Genomic DNA, 19,786 nt, shown 5'->3' with positions numbered 1-19,786 from the left:
CTGGTCCGCTTGGATCGCCATTGGCTCTTTGCACACTTACTTCTTGTATGTGCTGCATTGTATGTTGTTCTCTTTCTATGGCTTTATTGAAATCTGTAGGGTCAAGGCATATTCTTATTCATTGTTTAGCTTGACTACTGCTGCCCCAGATATTCCTGCAGGTGTCAGCTGTGGCTCAGTTGGCAACAACTTCTGAATCAGAAGGTTGTGGGTTCATCGTCCCACTCCAGAGACTGGAGCACAAAGATCTGGGCTGACACTCCAGTGCAGTGCTGAGGGAGTGCTGCACCGTCGGAGGTGCCGTCTTTCGGATGAGACGTTAAACCGAGGTCCCACCTGCTCTCTCAGGTGGACGTAAAAGGTCCCGTGGCACTATGTTGAAGGCAAGCAAGCAAATTCTCCCCAGCGCCCTGACCAATATTTATCCCTGAACCAACTTCACTAAAAAACAGATAATCTGGTCATCATCATGTTCTGTTTGTGGGCACTTGTTGTCACGTTTCCTACATTTATGACAGTGCAAAAGTACCTCATAAGACATAAGACGTAGGAGCAGGAGTAGGTCATTTGGCCCCTTGAGCCTGCTCCGCCATTCAATAAGATCATGGCTGATCTGATCTTGGCCTCAACTCCACTTCCCTGCCATCTCCCCATAACCCTTGACTCCCTTATCATTCAAAAATCTGTCTATCTCTGTAGTGTATGTACCTTTAAGACAGAACTACTTTTACAGCTCCTGTATACTGTAGTACCGGCAGTGACCACACCTGTATATATGCCTTGCGCATGCCTCTGTACCCCCAGTCTTGAGACTACCCTCCTCCAGTAAATACCTGTTTATTGTTAAGTTACAGCATCCGTGTGGTTATTGAAAAACAGCATACTCTCAGAATCACGGATCTAACAGTGGCGACGAGTGTTGATTCGAATCTACCTGCAACTCTGCATTTCCCTTCGAGGATTCGCTCCGGGAGGGCGGTGTAAAAAAAAAAAGGAACACGGGCGTCGACCACGAGCAACCGCCCAGTCGTCCGGCAGAGAGTGAACATCGCAGGGGAGGCTGTGGAGAGCCGGGCTTGGTTCCCCAGCCACGACGATCAGCAAGAGACTGACGACAGGTCCAGCGCAGACCCTTCCCGGACAGTGGCGGCTGAAGCCGACCGACGGCGGAGAGAAAGCCGAGCAGCGTTGACGGGGTAAGACAGAGGGTGAAGCGCACAGGGCGCAGCCGGGGGTTGAAAACCGAGCCACGTCGAGAGAAAAAAAAAACAAACCGGAGAGAGAGAGGGTAAAGCAACAGCCGGGTTCAGGACCGAGCGTCGTCGAGAAAAAAAAAAAGAACGCGCAGAGCACAGCCAGGGCTCAAGGGCTGAACAGTGTCCGTGGGGAGAAGAAGGGAGAGCGCGGGAGACGCCATTGAGCCGCGGAGAAGGAAGAGCGCGGGAGACGCCATTTTTAGAAGCCGCAGCGGAGAAGAAGGGCGAGCGCGGGAAGGAAGGAAAGCGCGGGAGATGCCATTTTGTGCCAGCGGAGAAGAAGGGGCAGCGCGGGAGAAGCCATTTTTGACAGTTAAATCACACCCAGGGATGCCGAAGAGTGGCAGTATCTCTATGTTCGACAATGAAGTCGAAGATTGGGCGACATATGTGGAACGTATTGAGGTGTACTGCAGGGTGAATGAAGTGCCAGATGCTAGGAAAGCACTGGTTTTGTTAAATTCCATGGGTGCAAAAACTTATGGGATACTGCGAAATCTAATAACCCCAGAGAAGCCGGTGAACAAGAATTTTGAAAGCATAGTAGAAATCCTACAGGACCACTTAAACCCCACACCGCTGCTGATAGCAGAACGATTTAAGTTCCATAAAAGGAACCAACACAAAGACGAAAGCAATGCTGAGTACCTAACGGAACTGCGCAAGCTATCGAAACACTGCCAGTTTGGAGCGGGACTAGCAGATACGTTAAGGGACAAGTTTCTGTGTGGGCTACAAAGTGAAGGAACCCAGAAACGGCTTCTATCAGAAAAGGATCTTACGCTGGACAAGGCTTTCAGTATGGCAGTATCACACGAAGCAGCCGCAAGGGGCGCTGCAGAGATACAACGGAGACCGCAAGAATATGGCACCAATGAAATGTCCTATGGAACAGGGAAGTGCTATCGCTGCAGCAGAACAACACATGACCAGAAGGATTATTGGTTCAAGGACCAAGTGTGCAGACAGTGTGGAAAAGCAGGACACATAGCAAGAGTCTGCAGGTCTGGGAAGAAAACCAACAGTAAGAAATCTCCACAGGAGAAGTACAAAAAGGTACATCAGGTGATGGACAGTGGTTCAGACGAACAGAAAAGTGACATAGACTCCGGAAGCAAGGAGCTGGGTTGTCTGAAACTACATAAGGTAACCAAAATGGAGGATCACCAGACTATCTGGGTTACACTCAAGATAGACGGAATCCAAGTGAAAATGGAATTGGACACAGGATCAGCCCTAACAGTCATAAACCCTTGAAAGCTACAGAGATTGTCTTGAAGACGTATACGGGGCAAAAAGTCTACCCCAAAGGAAAAATAAGGGTGAAAGTGACATATAAAGGCCAGGAAATACCTAAAATGGATATATATGTATTGCCAGATGGAGGACCACCACTGCTAGGACATGAATGGATCCGGAAGATACAATTAGATTGGCATTCCATACAGGCACTGAAGGTTGAGGCCAAAAAGGATGACGACGTCACACCTGGACGACTGTCAAAAATGCTAACTGACGCAAAAGAAGTGTTCCAGGAGGGACTCGGAACACTAAAAGGCATAACAGCAATGATTAAAATAGAGGAAAATGCAAGCCCAAAGTTTCTTAAGGTCAGACCAGTGCCTTATGCAATCAGACCAGCTGTCGAAGCAGAGCTGGAAGGGTTGGAACGTTCAGGAGTACTGTCCAAAGTGGACTGGAGCGAGTGGGCTACACCCATCGTCCCTGTAATAAAGAGGTCATTGAGTAATACGCCTGGGGAACCAAAGAAGGTCCGCATCTGTGGGGATTTTAAGGTGACAGTGAACCCAGTCCTTCACACGGTACAATATCCGCTTCCACGAATTGAGGATATTTTCGCCTCGCTATCTGGAGGTAAACGCTTCAGCAAAATTGATCAAGCCCAGGCGTACTTGCAAATGGAGGTAGAAGAAGCTTCGAAACAATACCTTACGATTAACACTCATAAGGGTCTCTACCAATACAACCGGCTGGTGTTCGGGGTAGCCTCGGCTCCGGCTATCTGGCAAAGGGCAATGGATCAAGTCTTGCAAGGGATTCCAGGGACCCAGTGTTATTTGGACAACATCCTGGTCACGGGCGAAAATGACAGTGATCACCTCGCCAACTTGGAGAAGGTGCTCACCAGATTAAAGGAGTATGGGCTACGAGCTAATCGCCACAAGTGCGAGTTTTTCCAGAAACAGATCTCGTATTGTGGCCACGTCATCGATGAAGAGGGGTTACATAAGTCCCCTGAAAAGATTGAGGCAGTAGTCAAGGCTCCAGCACCGGAAAATGTGTCACAACTGAGGTCGTTCCTCAGGCTGGTAAACGACTACCACAAGTTCTTACCAAATTTGTCCACGGTATTACACTCACTGAACACCCTACTGCAAACAGGGGTACCATGGAAGTGGAATGACGAACGTAGACGAGCTTTCCAGAAGTGTAAAGAATTGATCACATCAAAAGAGGTGTTGGCCCATTTCAACCCAGCACTACCAATTCGTTTGGCATGTGATGCATCACCCTATGGTATTGGAGCGGTGCTGTCGCACAAATTCCCAGACGGGTTGGAGAGGCCAGTAGCCTTTGCGTCTCGGTCACTAACCTCAGCCGAGCGCAACTACGCCCAGATTGACAGGGAGGCCCTCAGCCTAGTATGGGGAGTAAAAAAATTCAACCACTATCTGCATGGCCAGAAGTTCACCTTGCTGACTGACCACCAACCACTTGTCTCCATCTTTAATCCTAAGAAGGGCGTTCCAGTGATGACTGCACAACGGTTACAAAGATGGTCCCTGTTTCTAGGGGCGAATCGATATGAAATAGAATATAAAGGCACGAAACAGCATGGGAACGCTGATGGGCTATCCCGCCTGCCACTGCCTACTGTGGAGGAAGCACCAGCAGTGGACCCTATCGAGATATTTTATTCGTCAATAATTGAACGATTGCCAGTAATGAACGCGGATATAGAGAAGGAGACCCGCAATGATCCGACGCTGTCTCGGGTATATGATTTGACGGTGAGGGGATGGCCAACACATGGCGACTCACTGTTGCCAGCATTCTCATCCAGAAGAGAACAGCTGTCAGTATGCCAGGGGACAGTGATGTGTGGATCCAGAGTGGTGATTCCGCCCAAGTTAAGGGAGAGAGTGCTAAATGAGCTACATGAAGGTCATCTGGGGGGAGTGAAAATGAAAAGCCTTGCTAGGGCTTATGTGTGGTGGCCGGGAATCGATCAACAAATCGAAGACCTAACTAAGAGCTGTTCAGGATGCCAGAAGGTCCAAAATGCACCACCACATGCCCCTCTACACCCATGGGAGTGGCCCTCCTCTCCATGGCAATGGGTGCATATTGATTTTGCTGGTCCATTCATGGACTCAATGTTCTTAATAGCAGTGGATGCTCATTCGAAGTGGCCTGAGGTGATAAAAATGTCCTCAACCACTGCAGAGATAACGATTGCAGTCCTACGGACCATATTTGCCAGAAACGGTTTGCCAGAGCAGATTTGCTCTGATAATGGACCACAGTTTGTGTCTGAAGAGTTTCGAAAATTTATGAGAAGGAATGGGGTAAGGCATTACACATCCGCCCCGTATCATCCAGCCACAAATTGATTGTCTGAGAGGTTCGTACAAATCTTTAAGAAGGCGATAAAGGCCATGTGCAACGATGAAATTCCACTACAGCATAAGATGGACAATTTCTTATTAGCCTACCGAAACGCGACACATGCAGTTACCAACCAGACCCCGGCCATGATGTTCTTTAACCGAAGGTTGAGATCTCGTCTGGACTTGCTCAGACCAAATGTGCGAAGAAATGTTGAGGACAAACAATTCCAGCACATCAATGAGAAGCCGACAAGGAGCTTCAATGTCGGACAACCAGTCTTGGCCTGTGACTACCGAACCGAGAAATGGAAACCCGGAACGATATGCACAAGGCAGGGGCCATTAATGTACACATTGGATGTCGGGGAGAACATTGTGAGACGCCACGTCGATCAGATCTTAGCGTCACAGGAACGCGTCAACCCCATGTCTCGACTACCTGGGGATGAACCCGACATACCGGTAGCATCTACCTCAGAACCAGTAGCAGTGGAACCCGATGTACTACCCGATGAAAAGGGGTCAGAATCGCCTCTGCACCAAGAACAAGAACCTCAGGAAAGGCGCTATCCCGAAAGGGTCAGGAAGCCGCCCCAAAGACTGAATCTATAAATGGACTATTGTTGTTTAATGTACATGTTAAAGTGTTAATTGTTATTTGAATATTAGGGGTACTACTAATCTAAAAGGGGAGGAATTGTAGTGTATGTACCTTTAAGACAGAACTACTTTTACAGCTCCTGTATACTGTAGTACCGGCAGGGACCACACCTGTATATAAGCCTTGCGCATGCCTCTGTACCCCCAGTCTTGAGACTACCCTCCTCCAGTAAATACCTGTTTATTGTTAAGTTACAGCATCCGTGTGGTTATTGAAAAACAGCATACTCTCAGAATCACGGATCTAACAATCTCCACCTTCAATATATTCAATGACCCAGCCTCCACAGCTCTCCGGGGAAGAGAATTCCAAAGATTCCCGACCCTCTGAGAGAAGAAATTCCTCCTCATTTCCAATTTAAATGGGTGCCCCTTTATTCTGAAATTATGCTCCCTAGTTCTAGATTCCCCCACGAGGGGAAACATCCTCTCTGCATCTACCCTGTCAAACCCCTTCAGAATTTTATATGTTTCAATAAGATCCCCTCTCATTCTTCTAAACTCCAATGAGAATAGCCCAACCTGCTCAACCTTTCCTCATAAGATAACCTTTACTTCATTGGCTGTAAAGCGCTTTGGGACATTCTGAGGTGAACGGTGCTGTATAAATTCAAGTTCTGTCTTTCTTTTCTTTGCATCTAGCACTGGTACTAGGCTGTGGCTGGTGCGGGGGCTGACACAGGCCATTTAGGCTAGTCAGGAGCCTGCGACTGACCAGCGGCCAGGAAGATTGGCCCTTACGAAACCAGCAGAATTATAGTAGCGAGGAATGCAGGAATTTACTGATCTGATCAAACCACCGCAGTCTATCGGGACAGTCTAAGTGACCAGAAAATAACCCCACGACAGCACTGATCAAATTTTATTTTGTACTCTGTGACAGAGGTTGGAGAAACGGGTAGCACTTGTACTTTAACCTACAAGATCCTGTTATACTTGGAATCAAATCTGTAACCGTAAATTAGGCCGGGAATTTCCTCGGAGCTGCTCGCTCCCGTTCTGCTGCCGCAGCTTTGCCGGAGGCGCGGCAGAAACACCGCTTCCTCGGATTCCGCCGCGAAGTTCCGGCTGGCCGGCCGGAGCGGGAGCGAGCGGCTCTGAGGGGATTCCCGGCCTCGCTCTTCAGCTTGCTCAGTTGGCAAGCAGAGAGGTTGTCCTTTCATTTGGAAGTGGAATTTTCTAAATGATGTAACTTACCAGCTGCTGTCTGCTTTCTGCATCTTCTGAGAAAAATAATAGCAAGAAGGAGCAGTACAACCAAAGCTCCGAGCACAGGTACCAGAAGGATGGTTAAGTTTGTGGTGCTGTGGAAACAGAAGAGTGGAAACTTTAGCGCTCCAAAGGGAGGCTCATGTACATTCTCCCGACAATACAGCTGCAATTTTTAAAATGTCACTATTTCCTTATCTCGCCTGGACTGCTGAAAAGTGCTGATATTTGCAGAGTACAATCGCACAGGCACTGGCCAATATTCATGCTTAAGCCTTGATAGCGACTGTCAGCAGGCAAATTCAGTTGCAGTTGGATCACGGATAACTCCAATCCTATGCTCACTTAATATTCACAAGAAAGCTTTTCCAGCAGGTTGCCAGGCAGCGGGTGTATTGATTTCTAATGTGGGTTCAATGACGAGACATTTATGAAAGAGAATGGCCTAGAAATTGAGTTTTGGCGCAGCCAGGGCTTTAGCGCCGGAAGTTAGTGCCGGAGCTAAGTCGCGTTGGTCGGGCCCAAAATTCAATAGTTCTGCGCCCAAACGGCTGCCGGCGCTGCTGAGAGCTGTTTGCGCCTGAAAACTGGCGCAACGCGCTGAATTTCGGCGCTATTCCGGCGCTGCGGCGCCCGCTGCGGTGCGGCAGGTTCGGGAAGTGCAGGCCTCCTCCTTCCCTTAAGGAGGAGCTGCCTGCACCCGGCCGCGGCCCGCGAAAATCTTTTTAAAAATGAGCCCGGCACCTTGGACAAGTGCCGGGCTTGCTTCTGTTCCGGGGGGGGGGGGGGGGAAGTCCGGGGAGGGAGCTGCGGCCAGGCGGCTGGCGGGAAAGCGGCCGGCCGCCGCGGGGCCTTTAATGCGCCGGCGCAAAAACATGTTGGACTCTGTTGCCAGAGTCTTAGTTGCGGCTGCCACGGGCGAGGCGGCCGCAACTGAATTTCGGCGCTGGGGCCCGTCGGCATGGCAACCGGGACGCTGCGCACACCGATGACGTCATCGGTGCCGGCGCAGCGCTACCGGTCTACCGCGGCGGAAGGGCCCCAGGCAATTTAGGCGCCGGCGCCAATTGCAGCGCTAGGCCCTCTAGCGCCGCAAAATCGGCGCTAAGGGCACTGAATTTCTAGGCCAATGTCTTTTAATGTAAAGTTTGTTCAACTCAGTTAACAGCATTACAGGAGACACCATCTTAGAGATCCCTCTAAAACGAAACTAAAACTAAACTCAACTGCCTCTCTCACATGCCCTCTGCTGCTCAGGCATAAATAATCAAACAGGCAAATATGCTGGCAAGGCGTGATAATCAAACAGGCAAATACCATCACTATTTGCTGATATCATTACATCTCCCTTTCTTAAAACAAAAGTATTTTACTTTTATCTAACAACATGTTTTCTTTGTATTACTCTACATTTTAACTGTAACACTTAATGAACTTACATTATCATTATCATTATCAAGGTTTTTTAACCTTGTTTTGTGTGTTCACATGAAATACGTAAATACCTAGAACTTGAAGAAAGAATAAGATAACATTACTTCCTTCTATAACAAGAGTCCTTAAACTTGCTCAATGAGTCTCTCAGGAGGCTTCACGTGTCTTGAGGATTTTCTGATTGATTGTCCTTGAATCTGAGTTGTTGCCTCAGATGATGGTTTCTCAGCTGCGTGATCAGGTTGTTCAACAGTATCAGTCTTTTGACCTGATGTGTGATCAGGTTGTTCAACAGTATCAGTCTTTTGACCTGCTGTGGCTGGTCCCATGAGAAGATCCCTACGATTTCTTCGCAGAACAGCACCCTCATCTGTCTGAATGGTGTATGATCTTGGTTGGACTTCACTCAGGACGGTTCCCTTCTGAGTCCATATGTTTGTTTTGTCTTTGAACCTTACATGGTCACCAGTGTGGAGTTCAGGTAGGTTTTGTGTTCCTCTGTCATAGTAGTACTTTTGCTTTTCTTTCTGTTGTTCTTTGAACTTCCTCACTTTCTCCCCCTCTTTTGTTTTCAGGAGGTTCTCCAGGATGGGTAGGTTTGACCTTAGCCGACGTCCCATAAGGAGTTGGGCTGGTGACATACCACACTCGAGCGGCGTTGTGCGGTATACAAGCATGCTTTGGTAGAAGTCAGTTCCACTGTCTTTTGCCTTGTACATCAGTCTTTTCACTGTCTGGACTGATTTTTCCACTCGTCCATTGGACTGTGGATAGTGAGGACTTGACGTTGTGTGGACAAAGTCCCACTCTTTGGCAAAGTGTCGGAAACTTGCATTGTAAAACTGGGGTCCGTTGTCTGTGAAGACCTCGCTTGCCACGCCATGTCTGGAGAATATGGCTTTCATACATGTTATCACAGCATCTGCAGTGGTGGTGTACAGTCTACAAACCTCTGGATACAGGGAGTAATAGTCTGTGACTACAAGATAGTCCTTCCCTTGACATACAAATAGGTCAGCGCCTACCTTCTGGTAAGGTCTGTCTGGCGCTGGGTGTGGCTTTATCTCCCACCGGTGAAGCTTCAGTTGACAGGTAATGTGGCTGAAAATTGGAGGAGGTTCAAACAACGTTTGGAGTTGTATTTATCAGCAATCGGAGCTGACGAGAAAAGTGATAAAATGAAAGCGTCACTGTTCTTACATGTCATGGGTGATGAAGCACTGGAGGTCTATAATAACTTCACATTTGCTGCTGATGGAGACAAAATGAAGCTGGATAAAATAATGGAACAGTTTGAGGCCTAATGCATACCTAAACGTAACGTGACGTTTGAGAGGCATAGATTTTTCACATGTGTACAGAAAACGGGTGAGGCTATTGATCAGTATGTGACTGAACTGAGAAACCGAAGCAAAACATGTGAATTTGGGGGACTGACAGACTCGCTGATAAAAGACAGACTGGTGTGTGGTATTCCAGATCATGGTCTAAGGGAAAGACTGCTAAGAGAGCAAAATCTAGACCTGGGAAAAGCCATAGCACTGTGTAGGGCTACAGAGACTGTGAAGTCGCAGGCAAAGGAGCTGTTCAGTGACAGTAGCTGCAATGTGGATGCAGTGAGTAAGAACGGACACAAACCGTTTAACAAAAAGAGCGCCAATGTGAAAAAAGAGGCGTGGCCAGCGAACAAAAATGAAAGGGACAATCGAAAGTCATGTAGTCGATGCGGTACACAGTATACACCAAAAAAGTGTCCAGCATATGGTAAAACATGCAATAGTTGCAACAAAAACAACCATTATGCCCGTTGCTGTAAGAACCAAGCGCAACAAAGCAAGGTCCATACAGTAGATGAAAGCGAGATAGAGGAGTTCTATGTAGATGTTGTGTCTGAAAACAAAAAAGAAAAAAGAGACTGGATGTTGACACTAAAAGTGAATGACAAACATATTCCATTTAAATTGGATACTGGAGCACAAGTTAATGTGATATCAAAGACTGATTTTAAGAAAATTAGACCCAGACCAAAGATACATGGAATAAAAGTGAAAGTGACAGGATACTCAGGTACTGATATACCAGTGAAAGGAAGATGCATTGTCAAAGTAACACACAAGGACAGAGAGCACACGCTAGCATTAATCGTGGTGCCGAAGGATGTGCAGGCCATACTAGGTTTAAAAGCGTGTGAGAGACTGAACCTGGTAAAGAGAGTCCTCGTTGTGGAAAGCGAAGGAGAGACAGTCTATGATGAACTCATGAAAGAGTACAACGACCTATTTCAGGGTCTAGGCTGCCTTCCAGGAGAACACACGATCAGAGTAGATAAAAGTATGCCAACGGTCATACATCCATGCAGAAAAGTTCCATTTGCTCTTCAAAAGCAACTGAAGGCAGAGTTGGACAGGATGGAAAGCCTGAACGTGATTCAGAAGATAGATGAGCCAACTGAGTGGGTGAGTTCCCTCGTCATTGTGGACAAAAAGAATGGAAAGCTCAGAATTTGCCTGGATCTAAGAGATCTAAACAGAGCAATAAAGAGAGAGCACTTCAAGCTTCCTACACGTGAGGAAATCATGTCACAGTTTGCAAATGCAAAGTATTTCAGCAAGTTAGGTGCATCATCAGGATTTTGGCAGATGAAACTGGACGAAGCAAGTTCAAAACTGTGCAAGTTCAACAGTCCATTTGGCAGATACAGATTCCTAAGGTTACCATTTGGCATTGCCTCAGCTCCTGAAGTGTATCACAAAACTATCCATATGATCTATGAGCACCTGGAGGGAGTTGATACATCAATGGATGACATCATAGTATGGGGAACCACGAGAACTGAGCATGACGAGAGACTGAAAAAAGTGCTGGAAGCAACAAGGAAAACAAACCTGAAGCTGAATAGAGAGAAATGCCAGCTCGGGGTGACAGAACTGACATTCGTGCGAGATATCCTTAGCAGTGAGGGCACCAGACCAGATCCCAGAAAGGTGTCCGCCATTGAGAATATGCCAAAGCCACAATGCAAAAAGGACGTGCAGAAGTTTAATGGAATGATCAACTACATGGGTAAATTCAAATCCAACCTCTCAGAAAAGATGGCGCCACTGAGAAGACTAACTGAAAAGAACATAGAATGGGAATGGAATCATGAGCATGAGAAGTTATGGAGCGATCTAAAGAAACTGCTCACAGAGGAACCAGTTCTGAGGTTTTATGACCCAGCGAGACCCATCAAGATATCATCAGATGCATCACAGAGTGGGCTCGGTGCCGTTCTTCTGCAAAAATATGACTACTGGCAACCTATTGCATATGCATCGCGCTCAATGACAGACGCGGAGACGCGATATGCTCAAATAGAAAAGGAGCTGCTCAGCATCACATATGCCTGTGAAAGATTTCACCAGTTTGTGTCAGGACAAGCAATCAGTGTAGAGACTGACCATAAGCCCTTGATTGCATTGTTCCAAAAGCCACTAAATAGCTGTCCGCTTAGAATACAAAGAATGATGATCAGGCTGCAACGCTATACACCAAATGTTGCGTACACACCGGGTAAGCTGATGTATACAGCAGACACGTTGTCCAGAGCTGTTGACCCAAGAGAGCCCGCAAACACCAAAATGGATGAAAAAGTGAACGCCTACGTGGACATGATCACAAGTGCACTGCCCATAGCAGATGCAAAAATGGAGCTCATAAAGAATGAGACAAACAAAGATGAAACAATGAGACGACTGAGGAAAAGCATCTTGGATGGATGGCCCAACATGAAGCAAGACTGCTCACCTGACATGGCAGAGTACTGGAACTGCAGGGCGGAACTATCACTGGTCGAAGACATCATCTACAAAGGAAGTAAAATAGTTATCCCAAAGAGTCTGAGAAAAGAGATGCTAAAAAGGATCCATGGAGGACATCTGGGAATCGAAAAGTGTAAGAAAAGAGCACGAGAGGTGATGTACTGGCCACGAATCAACCAAGATGTGACAAATGAGGTGTCAAACTGCACAATATGCCTGAAATATCAAGCAAGCAATCCTGCAGAACCACTAAAGCCACACCCAGCGCCAGACAGACCTTACCAGAAGGTAGGCGCTGACCTATTCGTATGTCAAGGGAAGGACTATCTTGTAGTCACAGACTATTACTCCCTGTATCCAGAGGTTTGTAGACTGTACACCACCACTGCAGATGCTGTGATAACATGTATGAAAGCCATATTCTCCAGACATGGCGTGGCAAGCGAGGTCTTCACAGACAACGGACCCCAGTTTTACAATGCAAGTTTCCGACACTTTGCCAAAGAGTGGGACTTTGTCCACACAACGTCAAGTCCTCACTATCCACAGTCCAATGGACTAGTGGAAAAATCAGTCCAGACAGTGAAAAGACTGATGTACAAGGCAAAAGACAGTGGAACTGACTTCTACCAAAGCATGCTTGTATACCGCACAACGCCGCTCGAGTGTGGTATGTCACCAGCCCAACTCCTTATGGGACGTCGGCTAAGGTCAAACCTACCCATCCCGGAGAACCTCCTGAAAACAAAAGAGGGGGAGAAAGTGAGGAAGTTCAAAGAACAACAGAAAGAAAAGCAAAAGTACTACTATGACAGAGGAACACAAAACCTACCTGAACTCCACACTGGTGACCAAGTAAGGTTCAAAGACAAAACAAACATATGGACTCAGAAGGGAACCGTCCTGAGTGAAGTTCAACCAAGATCATACACCATTCAGACAGATGAGGGTGCTGTTCTGCGAAGAAATCGTCGAGATCTTCTCATGGGACCAGCCACAGCAAGTCAAAAGACTGATACTGTTGAACAACCTGATCACACAGCTGAGAAACCATCATCGGAGGCAACAACTCAGATTCAAGGACAATCAATCAGAAAATCCTCAAGACACGTGAAGCCTCCTGAGAGACTCATTGAGCAAATTTAAGGACTCTTGTTATAGAAGGAAGTAATGTTATCTTATTCTTTCTTCAAGTTCTAGTGTATTTACATATTTCATGTGAACACACAAAGCAAGGTTAAAAAACCTTGATAATGATAATGATAATGTAAGTTCATTAAGTGTTACAGTTAAAATGCAGATTAATACAAAGAAAAGATGTTGTTAGTTAAAAGTAAAATACTTTTGTTTTAAGAAAGGGAGATGTAATGATACCAGCAAATAGTGATGGTATTTGCCTGTTTGATTATGATGCCTTACCAGCATATTTGCCTGTTTGATTACTTATGCCTGACCAGCAGAGGGCATGTGAGAGACAAGCAGTTTAGTTTTAGTTTCGCTTTAGATGGATCTCTAAGATGGTGTCTCCTGTAATGCTGTTAACTTAGTTGAACAAACTTTAGATAAAAAGTCATTCTCTTTCATGAATGTCTCGTCATTGAACCCACATACAAATCGACACAGAAAGAGCAGGGGTGGGGAGTGGGACTAATTGAATAGCTATTTCAAAGAGCCGGCACAGGCACAATGGGCCGAATGGTCTCCTTCTGTGCTGTATCATGTTAGAATTCGATAAGAAGTGGAATCGAGTAAGAGTGACACACAGGGGCGGCATTTATGCTGTGCGACCCGTGCAATTGCACGAGCCGTCGAGCCAGTCAGGCGGCCTGTGCGGATCCAGTGAAAGATCACCCGCGCAGAGCCGCATTAAACCGTAGGCCTCTGTCCAGGGGCCTTGTGAACACAGTTTGAGGCTCAAGAATTAACTTGCATCGGCTTATATCAGTCACCAGGGGGCGGCAGACAGGAATAAACATCCCTAAAGCATAAAACACTTGGCTGAGTTCCATCAATGAAATAACCAAATTGGTGCTTGTTGATTCTTGCGCTCACTCCAGCGGCCCAATGGACCCTCGGAGGGACAAGTCAGATGGCCCACAGACTAATGATGGGCGAGATAACTACATTGAATGCACATCAGCCCCTGCTGTTTTTAAAAAAAATTCGTTCCTGGGATGTAGATGTTGCTGGCAAGGCCAGCATTTATTGCCCATCGCTAATTGCCCTCGAGAAGGTGGTGGTGAGCCGCCTTCTTGAACCGTTGCGGTCCACTTGGTAAAGGTAGTGCAGTTAGCGAGGGAGTTCCAGGATTTTGACCCAGCGACGATGAAGGAACGGCGATATATTTCCAAGTCAGGACGGTGTGTGACTTGGAGGGGCACTTGGAGGTGGTGGTGTTCCCATGCGCCTGCTGCCCTTGTCCTTCTAGGTGGCGGAGGTCACGGGTTTGGGAGGTGCTGCCGAAGAAGCCTTGGCGAGTTGCTGCAGTGCATCTTGTAGATGGTACACACTGCAGCCACGGTGCACCGGTGGTGCAGGGAGTGAATGTTTAGGGTGGTGGATGGCAGGCTGCTTTGTCCTGGATGGTGTTGAGCTTCTTGAGTGTTGTTGGAGCTGCACTCATCCAGGCAAGTGGAGAGTATGTTTGTTCCTTTCCTCTCCAAAAAGAAAATTATGCGTGGTCTTAAGATGAAAGATGTTAATTGTAAACCAGCCTGCTCACATTCATGAACTAAAATTGCTAGTCTTTGGTTAGCTTTTTTAACCTCAAAGTTTCATTCTAGCCTTAGGGCAGAAATCGATTTCAGTCTGAATTCTGCCTCTATCGGGGCGTGCTGTTGTGTTATGTAACATTGGAACTGCAGTAACATGCTTGAAAGAGGAATGAAGGAGCCTTAAGGGTGGTTGTCAGGGGTGAAAGATATGGAGTAATACATCGACAGCATCGTACTCTGTTCCAAGGCCATTCAAGAGTACATTTTAAGCATTTCTTGAATGTGGAATATAAGTGCAGACCACTATTGATAGTTGGTGTTCTTTGTTTAATTTATTGCCTATTACTGTAATGACTTGCCAATGCCAGCGCACTTTTCCTACAGCTATTGTCTAAGATGACAAGTCTTAAAGTACCATACCGTTGCAAAGTATTATCAGATCTGAATGACTCAAAAAAGTGTGTAGAACTACAGATATCAGACCTCAGCGCGCTCCTTCTCACCTGCCCCTCTCACCCTCCCCCAGTCATGGCTGAGGCAGGGGGAAACGATAAGACAAATTTCAGATCACTGCTCAGGTATTATACAAGACTTCACTGCAGCTAAAGCACGAAAAGCTAGTTTCTGAGTTGTCGTACAGCTCATATACCGACATAACATCGGTGTTTCAAGACCTTTATAATCGCTCGTGTCATTATACTCTTGTGTTATCTATCGCTTATCATTTTCTCACTCATTTATATATATTATTTACTGCAAACCTGCCTTTTCATGACCGTACGTGCACGGATTTGACAACCGATTAAGTCGGTAGTATTTAGTATCATTGTCCAGTAAAGCGTAGGTGCCCCTAACTGAACCTTTGACGGGGCCCTCACAAGTCAAACACCGCCCTGGTGCCACACGAATGTAACTGAAGTAATCAGGAGGCAAAAAGATTAATAATCAGCTCATAATCAGGCTTTCATATCTGCAGGACCTTTTTCCAATGTTTTCTTCCATTTCCATCAACTCCAGGTGAGCTTCCACATCAGTCATCTGGTAATTTGGTTTACTCTAGCAGCCTGGGTATTTAACATGGTGAAAATATGTACCAGCAGCATACCATACATAGTTAGTTCTATTTATTATTATCTCTGTATATTTATATATGTTATATAATTAACACACTGAGGATTTTGATTTGCTGGCTTGCATTCAACTTCAAACTTTATTTATCTTCCTTTGTGAACTGCAGTGACAAATGAACGAGGCCTTCATCATATTACTCTTTGCTGTGCACAATATGTTTGCCGCATTTACCCACGTGACAACAGTAACAACTGCACAATGTAACTCATTCTATGTGGAGGACTTTGGAATGTTTCTGACATGTGATAAGACATTGTATGAATGCAAGCTCGCTCTTTCTTTCACACGTAGACTAATAGACAAATTGGATCACTATGCTCTTGAGTGGCTTCCATTGTATGGCTGAAATGTTCATTGACTCTGTGGGGGCGAAATTGGGTGCCTTTGCGCCTCCCGTTAGCGCCCCCCCCCCGGGGCGCAAATGGCTTTGCGATCGGGCACGGCGCTGACATCGACTCCCGCCATATTCGGCGTGAGTTTTGCGGCAGCGCTACAGTGTTGCACCCTGATCTCCTTCGCCCGGAGATCGTGACATCATCACCGTACGCATCGCCCCGGATCCGAAGTTGACTTCCGCCACCCTGCAGCAGCGCCGGGCGAAAACACCGACAGCTGCAGGAGGCGTGCATCGGGCGGCCGGCCACTTCGGGGGCAATGATTAAAGTCAAGGTGACCGAGGTAAGTAAAAAGAAACTTACCTTTCTTGTTCCAGTTTTTTTCGCGTGTTCCTGCCCGCGATTGATCAGCCCGACTCTCTGCTTGAGCGCCGGGCTGATCGCACGGGATCGCGGCTGCCTTGGTGGTCCAGGTAGGTACTTTTTAAATTGCAGAGCATGCAGCGATGGGCCTTCTCTTTAACAGAGGGAAGGAGCCTTTGAACGTGGCAGCTCTGTTGAAGTCTCCGCCCCGCCTGCTGCCGATTGCGCTCCAAGAAGGATTGGAGCGCAAACGGCGAATTTATCAAAAGTTTGAAATCGTTAGCGCCTGGCGCTAACTTTTCAAACTTTTAAAAATTAGCGCCACAAATGGGGTGATAGTGGATTTCTCCCATTATAGCCCTTAAAGGTTAATTAGCTTACGAGTGACAAGCAGCAGTTTTTGATGAAAAAGACCTACCAACAAAGTCTGTTTTCTTCTCTTGTTACTATTTGTATGTGGGTAAATACGGCTAATATTTTGTGCACAGTAAGGTCCCACAAACAGTAGTATGATGTATGACCATAGAAACATAGACATAGAAACATAGAAGATAGGAGCAGGAGTAGGCCATTCGGCCCCTCGAGCCTGCTCCGCTATTTAATGAGATCATGGCTGATCATCCAAATTCAGTACCTGGTCCCTGCTTTCTCCCCATACCCCTTGATCCCTTTAGCCTTAAGAAATATATCCAACTCCTTCTTGAATATATTTAATGTATTGGCCTCTACTGCCTTCTGTGGTAGAGAATTCCACAGGTTCACCACTCTCTGGGTTAATCTTATAACATTCTGACAGGGCTAGACAGACTGGATGCAGGGAGGATGTTTCCCCTGGCTGGGGGGGGGGGTCTAGAATGCGGGGTCACAGTCTCAGGATACGGGGTCGGACATTTAGGACTGAGATGAGGAGACATTTCTTCACTCAGAGGGTGGTGAACCTGTGGAATTCTCTAACACAGAAGGCTGTGGAGGCCAAGTCACTGAATATATTTAAGAAGGAGATAGATAGATTTCTAGACACAAAAGGCATCAAGGGGTATGGGGAGAGCGCGGGAATATGGTATTGAGATAGAGGATCAGCCATGATAATATTGAATGATGGAGCATTTGAAAAACGGCACCTCCGACAGTGCAGCGCTCCCTCAGTACTGCACTGGAGTGTCAGCCTAGATTATGTGCTCAAGTTTGTGGAGTGGGACTTGAACCCATGACCTTCTGACTCAGAGACGAGAATGTTACCCATTGAGCCTTGGCTGACAGAGGCCAAAGTTGGATGCAAAACAGCAAAAAATATTGCTCAATGTGTTAATTGTGCAATATATACTTCTAATGAAAGCAAAATGGATTTAGAGAAATAATAATGAATTAAACTAACTATGTATGTTAAGTTGCTAGCAGCGTTGAAACCAACTTGTTCACTGGTAAGGGAATCTCACCAATTGGACAGTATGGTAGTTCACTACATTGAACCATCATTGCTTAGCACCACTTATTAACTCAGTGGAGGCTTGACCTGCAATGTGAACCCAGATACTGCCTCTTGAGGAAGTATGACCATATTGGGATAGTTGTGTTTCCAGGTGTTGTACAGCTTTTCTGGCTAGCCTCCAATCTGCCTGAGGACAGTCCGATTAAACACGCTTAAGCTCTGCCCATTGCTTCCCGCATAGTGGACTGCAATCTCTCTCCAAGATTTGGAAAAAACCTTCGCTGTTCAGTTTTTGGCTGCTTCTTTTGGGCGTCATCCTTGCTTGGCGGTAGAACACAATCTGGTCCTTGCTGTTTTTGTTTGCTAGCAAGGAATCATAGACATTTTGTAGCATGAACGTTTGCGCTAACTGTCCTTCCTGAGCTCCCTCCTGATATGCAATGCAGTCTTTTGCTTCATTTACCTTAAACCTTTAAGAATGGGGGAATACCCGTAGACGCTGGTTAAAATGGAAGACAGGATTGTTACCACTAACTCAGCACGTAAAGTGCTGTAGTACTTTGGCCACCCGGGGCCCCGTATGCGCTGGAGAGTCTGGGCAATCCACCAGATGTTGAGCAGTCATTTCTGCCCCAGCTGTTCCTTGGTCTCCAACAGCCAATTCTTCAAAAGGGGACTTTGTAACCCATGGCTTTGAAAAGAAAAATGGCAGCACTTCACTAGCTGTTGTGGGTCAACCTTCTAGCCCCCGTCTCTTTGGCGCTCCCAGTAAATCATGCGCTAAATGCCAGGAACACCAGAGAAATGCTTGAAATGAGCTGACCTACTGTTATTGTGAGGGGCACAGGTGTATATTGAAACCAGGAGAGCCAAAGGCATTCTTGTCAGTTACCCCTACCTAATACAACAGTGACTACACTTCAAAAAGTACTTTATTGGCTGTAAAGCGCTTTGGGGTGCACTGAGATCATGAAAGGCGCTATATAAATGCAAGTCTTTCTTTCTTTCTTCATTCTTTCTTTTTCCATTCTAGTTAGTTCAGAGAGGAAAATATGGACCATACTTACTTCGAGCACTCAAATACCCCAATTCCTCTTTGTTTAGGTAATTAACTATATTCCAGCTCGGCGCTGACTTGGTGCCTTAACTTACTGCAATGTCAGGGTAGGATTCTGTGCCTTTGGAATGTGTTGGCAGAGGAGTGCAAAGAAAATCTTGCTGCTACAAAGCTGTCTACTTTTGTACAATGCTTTGAAAATAGACTTCGGCATTTCTGTTTCAACCTTGATTTAGATGAACTCACAGAACATTTCAAGTCAGCAAAAGGAAATTGGATCTGCTGTACCACCGACCATTTGGCTAAATCAGTTGTTTCGTTTTGACGTTAGGTTTGATGGATTAAATGCCAAGTTACATTATGCAATTTAAAAAACAGCAAGTCACTGAACCAGCTTGTGGCAGATCTACATCAAATTCTGTTTTTAATTACTGCTGGTTTGGGGATTGCATTCTGCAATTGAATCTGTTCACCAATAGTCATTCCCGATTCTGGATATGCCCCTTTACAACAACCCTGCAACTGGCTGAAGTCACCTCAGACCTTTGAAGGAGATCAAAAATATTCTTTAAAGGTAATAAAAAACCCTAACAAAACAAAAACTGATCCCCCACCAGTCAGTAATAATGGAGTTTGACCGTGAGTACCACAAAATCAAATTGCATCTTAACCTGCAAACCTGGCTGAGTGAACAACTTCGTTTTCCAATGTAAAAATCATAAGGGCCTTCTGAGTCAGGATAGGCCATGGTTCGCTGGGCATTTGA

The 19,786-nt window shown here is 46.3% G+C and overlaps 1 protein-coding gene across 4 annotated transcripts in view; it reads right to left on the bottom strand.

Moving 5' to 3' along the window:
- Positions 1-19,786, bottom strand: part of LOC147105074 (polymeric immunoglobulin receptor-like) — an 80,771-nt gene that overhangs the window by 13,326 nt on the left and 47,659 nt on the right. For 3 of the 4 annotated variants that reach the window (XM_086011138.1, XM_086011136.1, XM_086011139.1), the window contains one exon: positions 6,746-6,852. In XM_086011138.1, the coding sequence (XP_085867264.1) occupies positions 6,746-6,852 (107 nt within the window). Of the gene's footprint in view, positions 1-40; positions 94-6,745; positions 6,853-19,786 lie in introns of all 4 variants that reach the window. The other variant, XM_086011137.1, reaches the window with a different exon arrangement.

This window comes from Somniosus microcephalus, chromosome 18 (assembly GCF_052327205.1).
Source record: "Somniosus microcephalus isolate GS21.2 chromosome 18, FLI_Smic_1.0, whole genome shotgun sequence".
In the NCBI taxonomy this organism is placed as follows: domain Eukaryota; kingdom Metazoa; phylum Chordata; class Chondrichthyes; order Squaliformes; family Somniosidae; genus Somniosus; species Somniosus microcephalus.
Note: the sequence above shows the minus strand (reverse complement) of the source record. Positions and strands in the feature narration are given on the sequence as shown.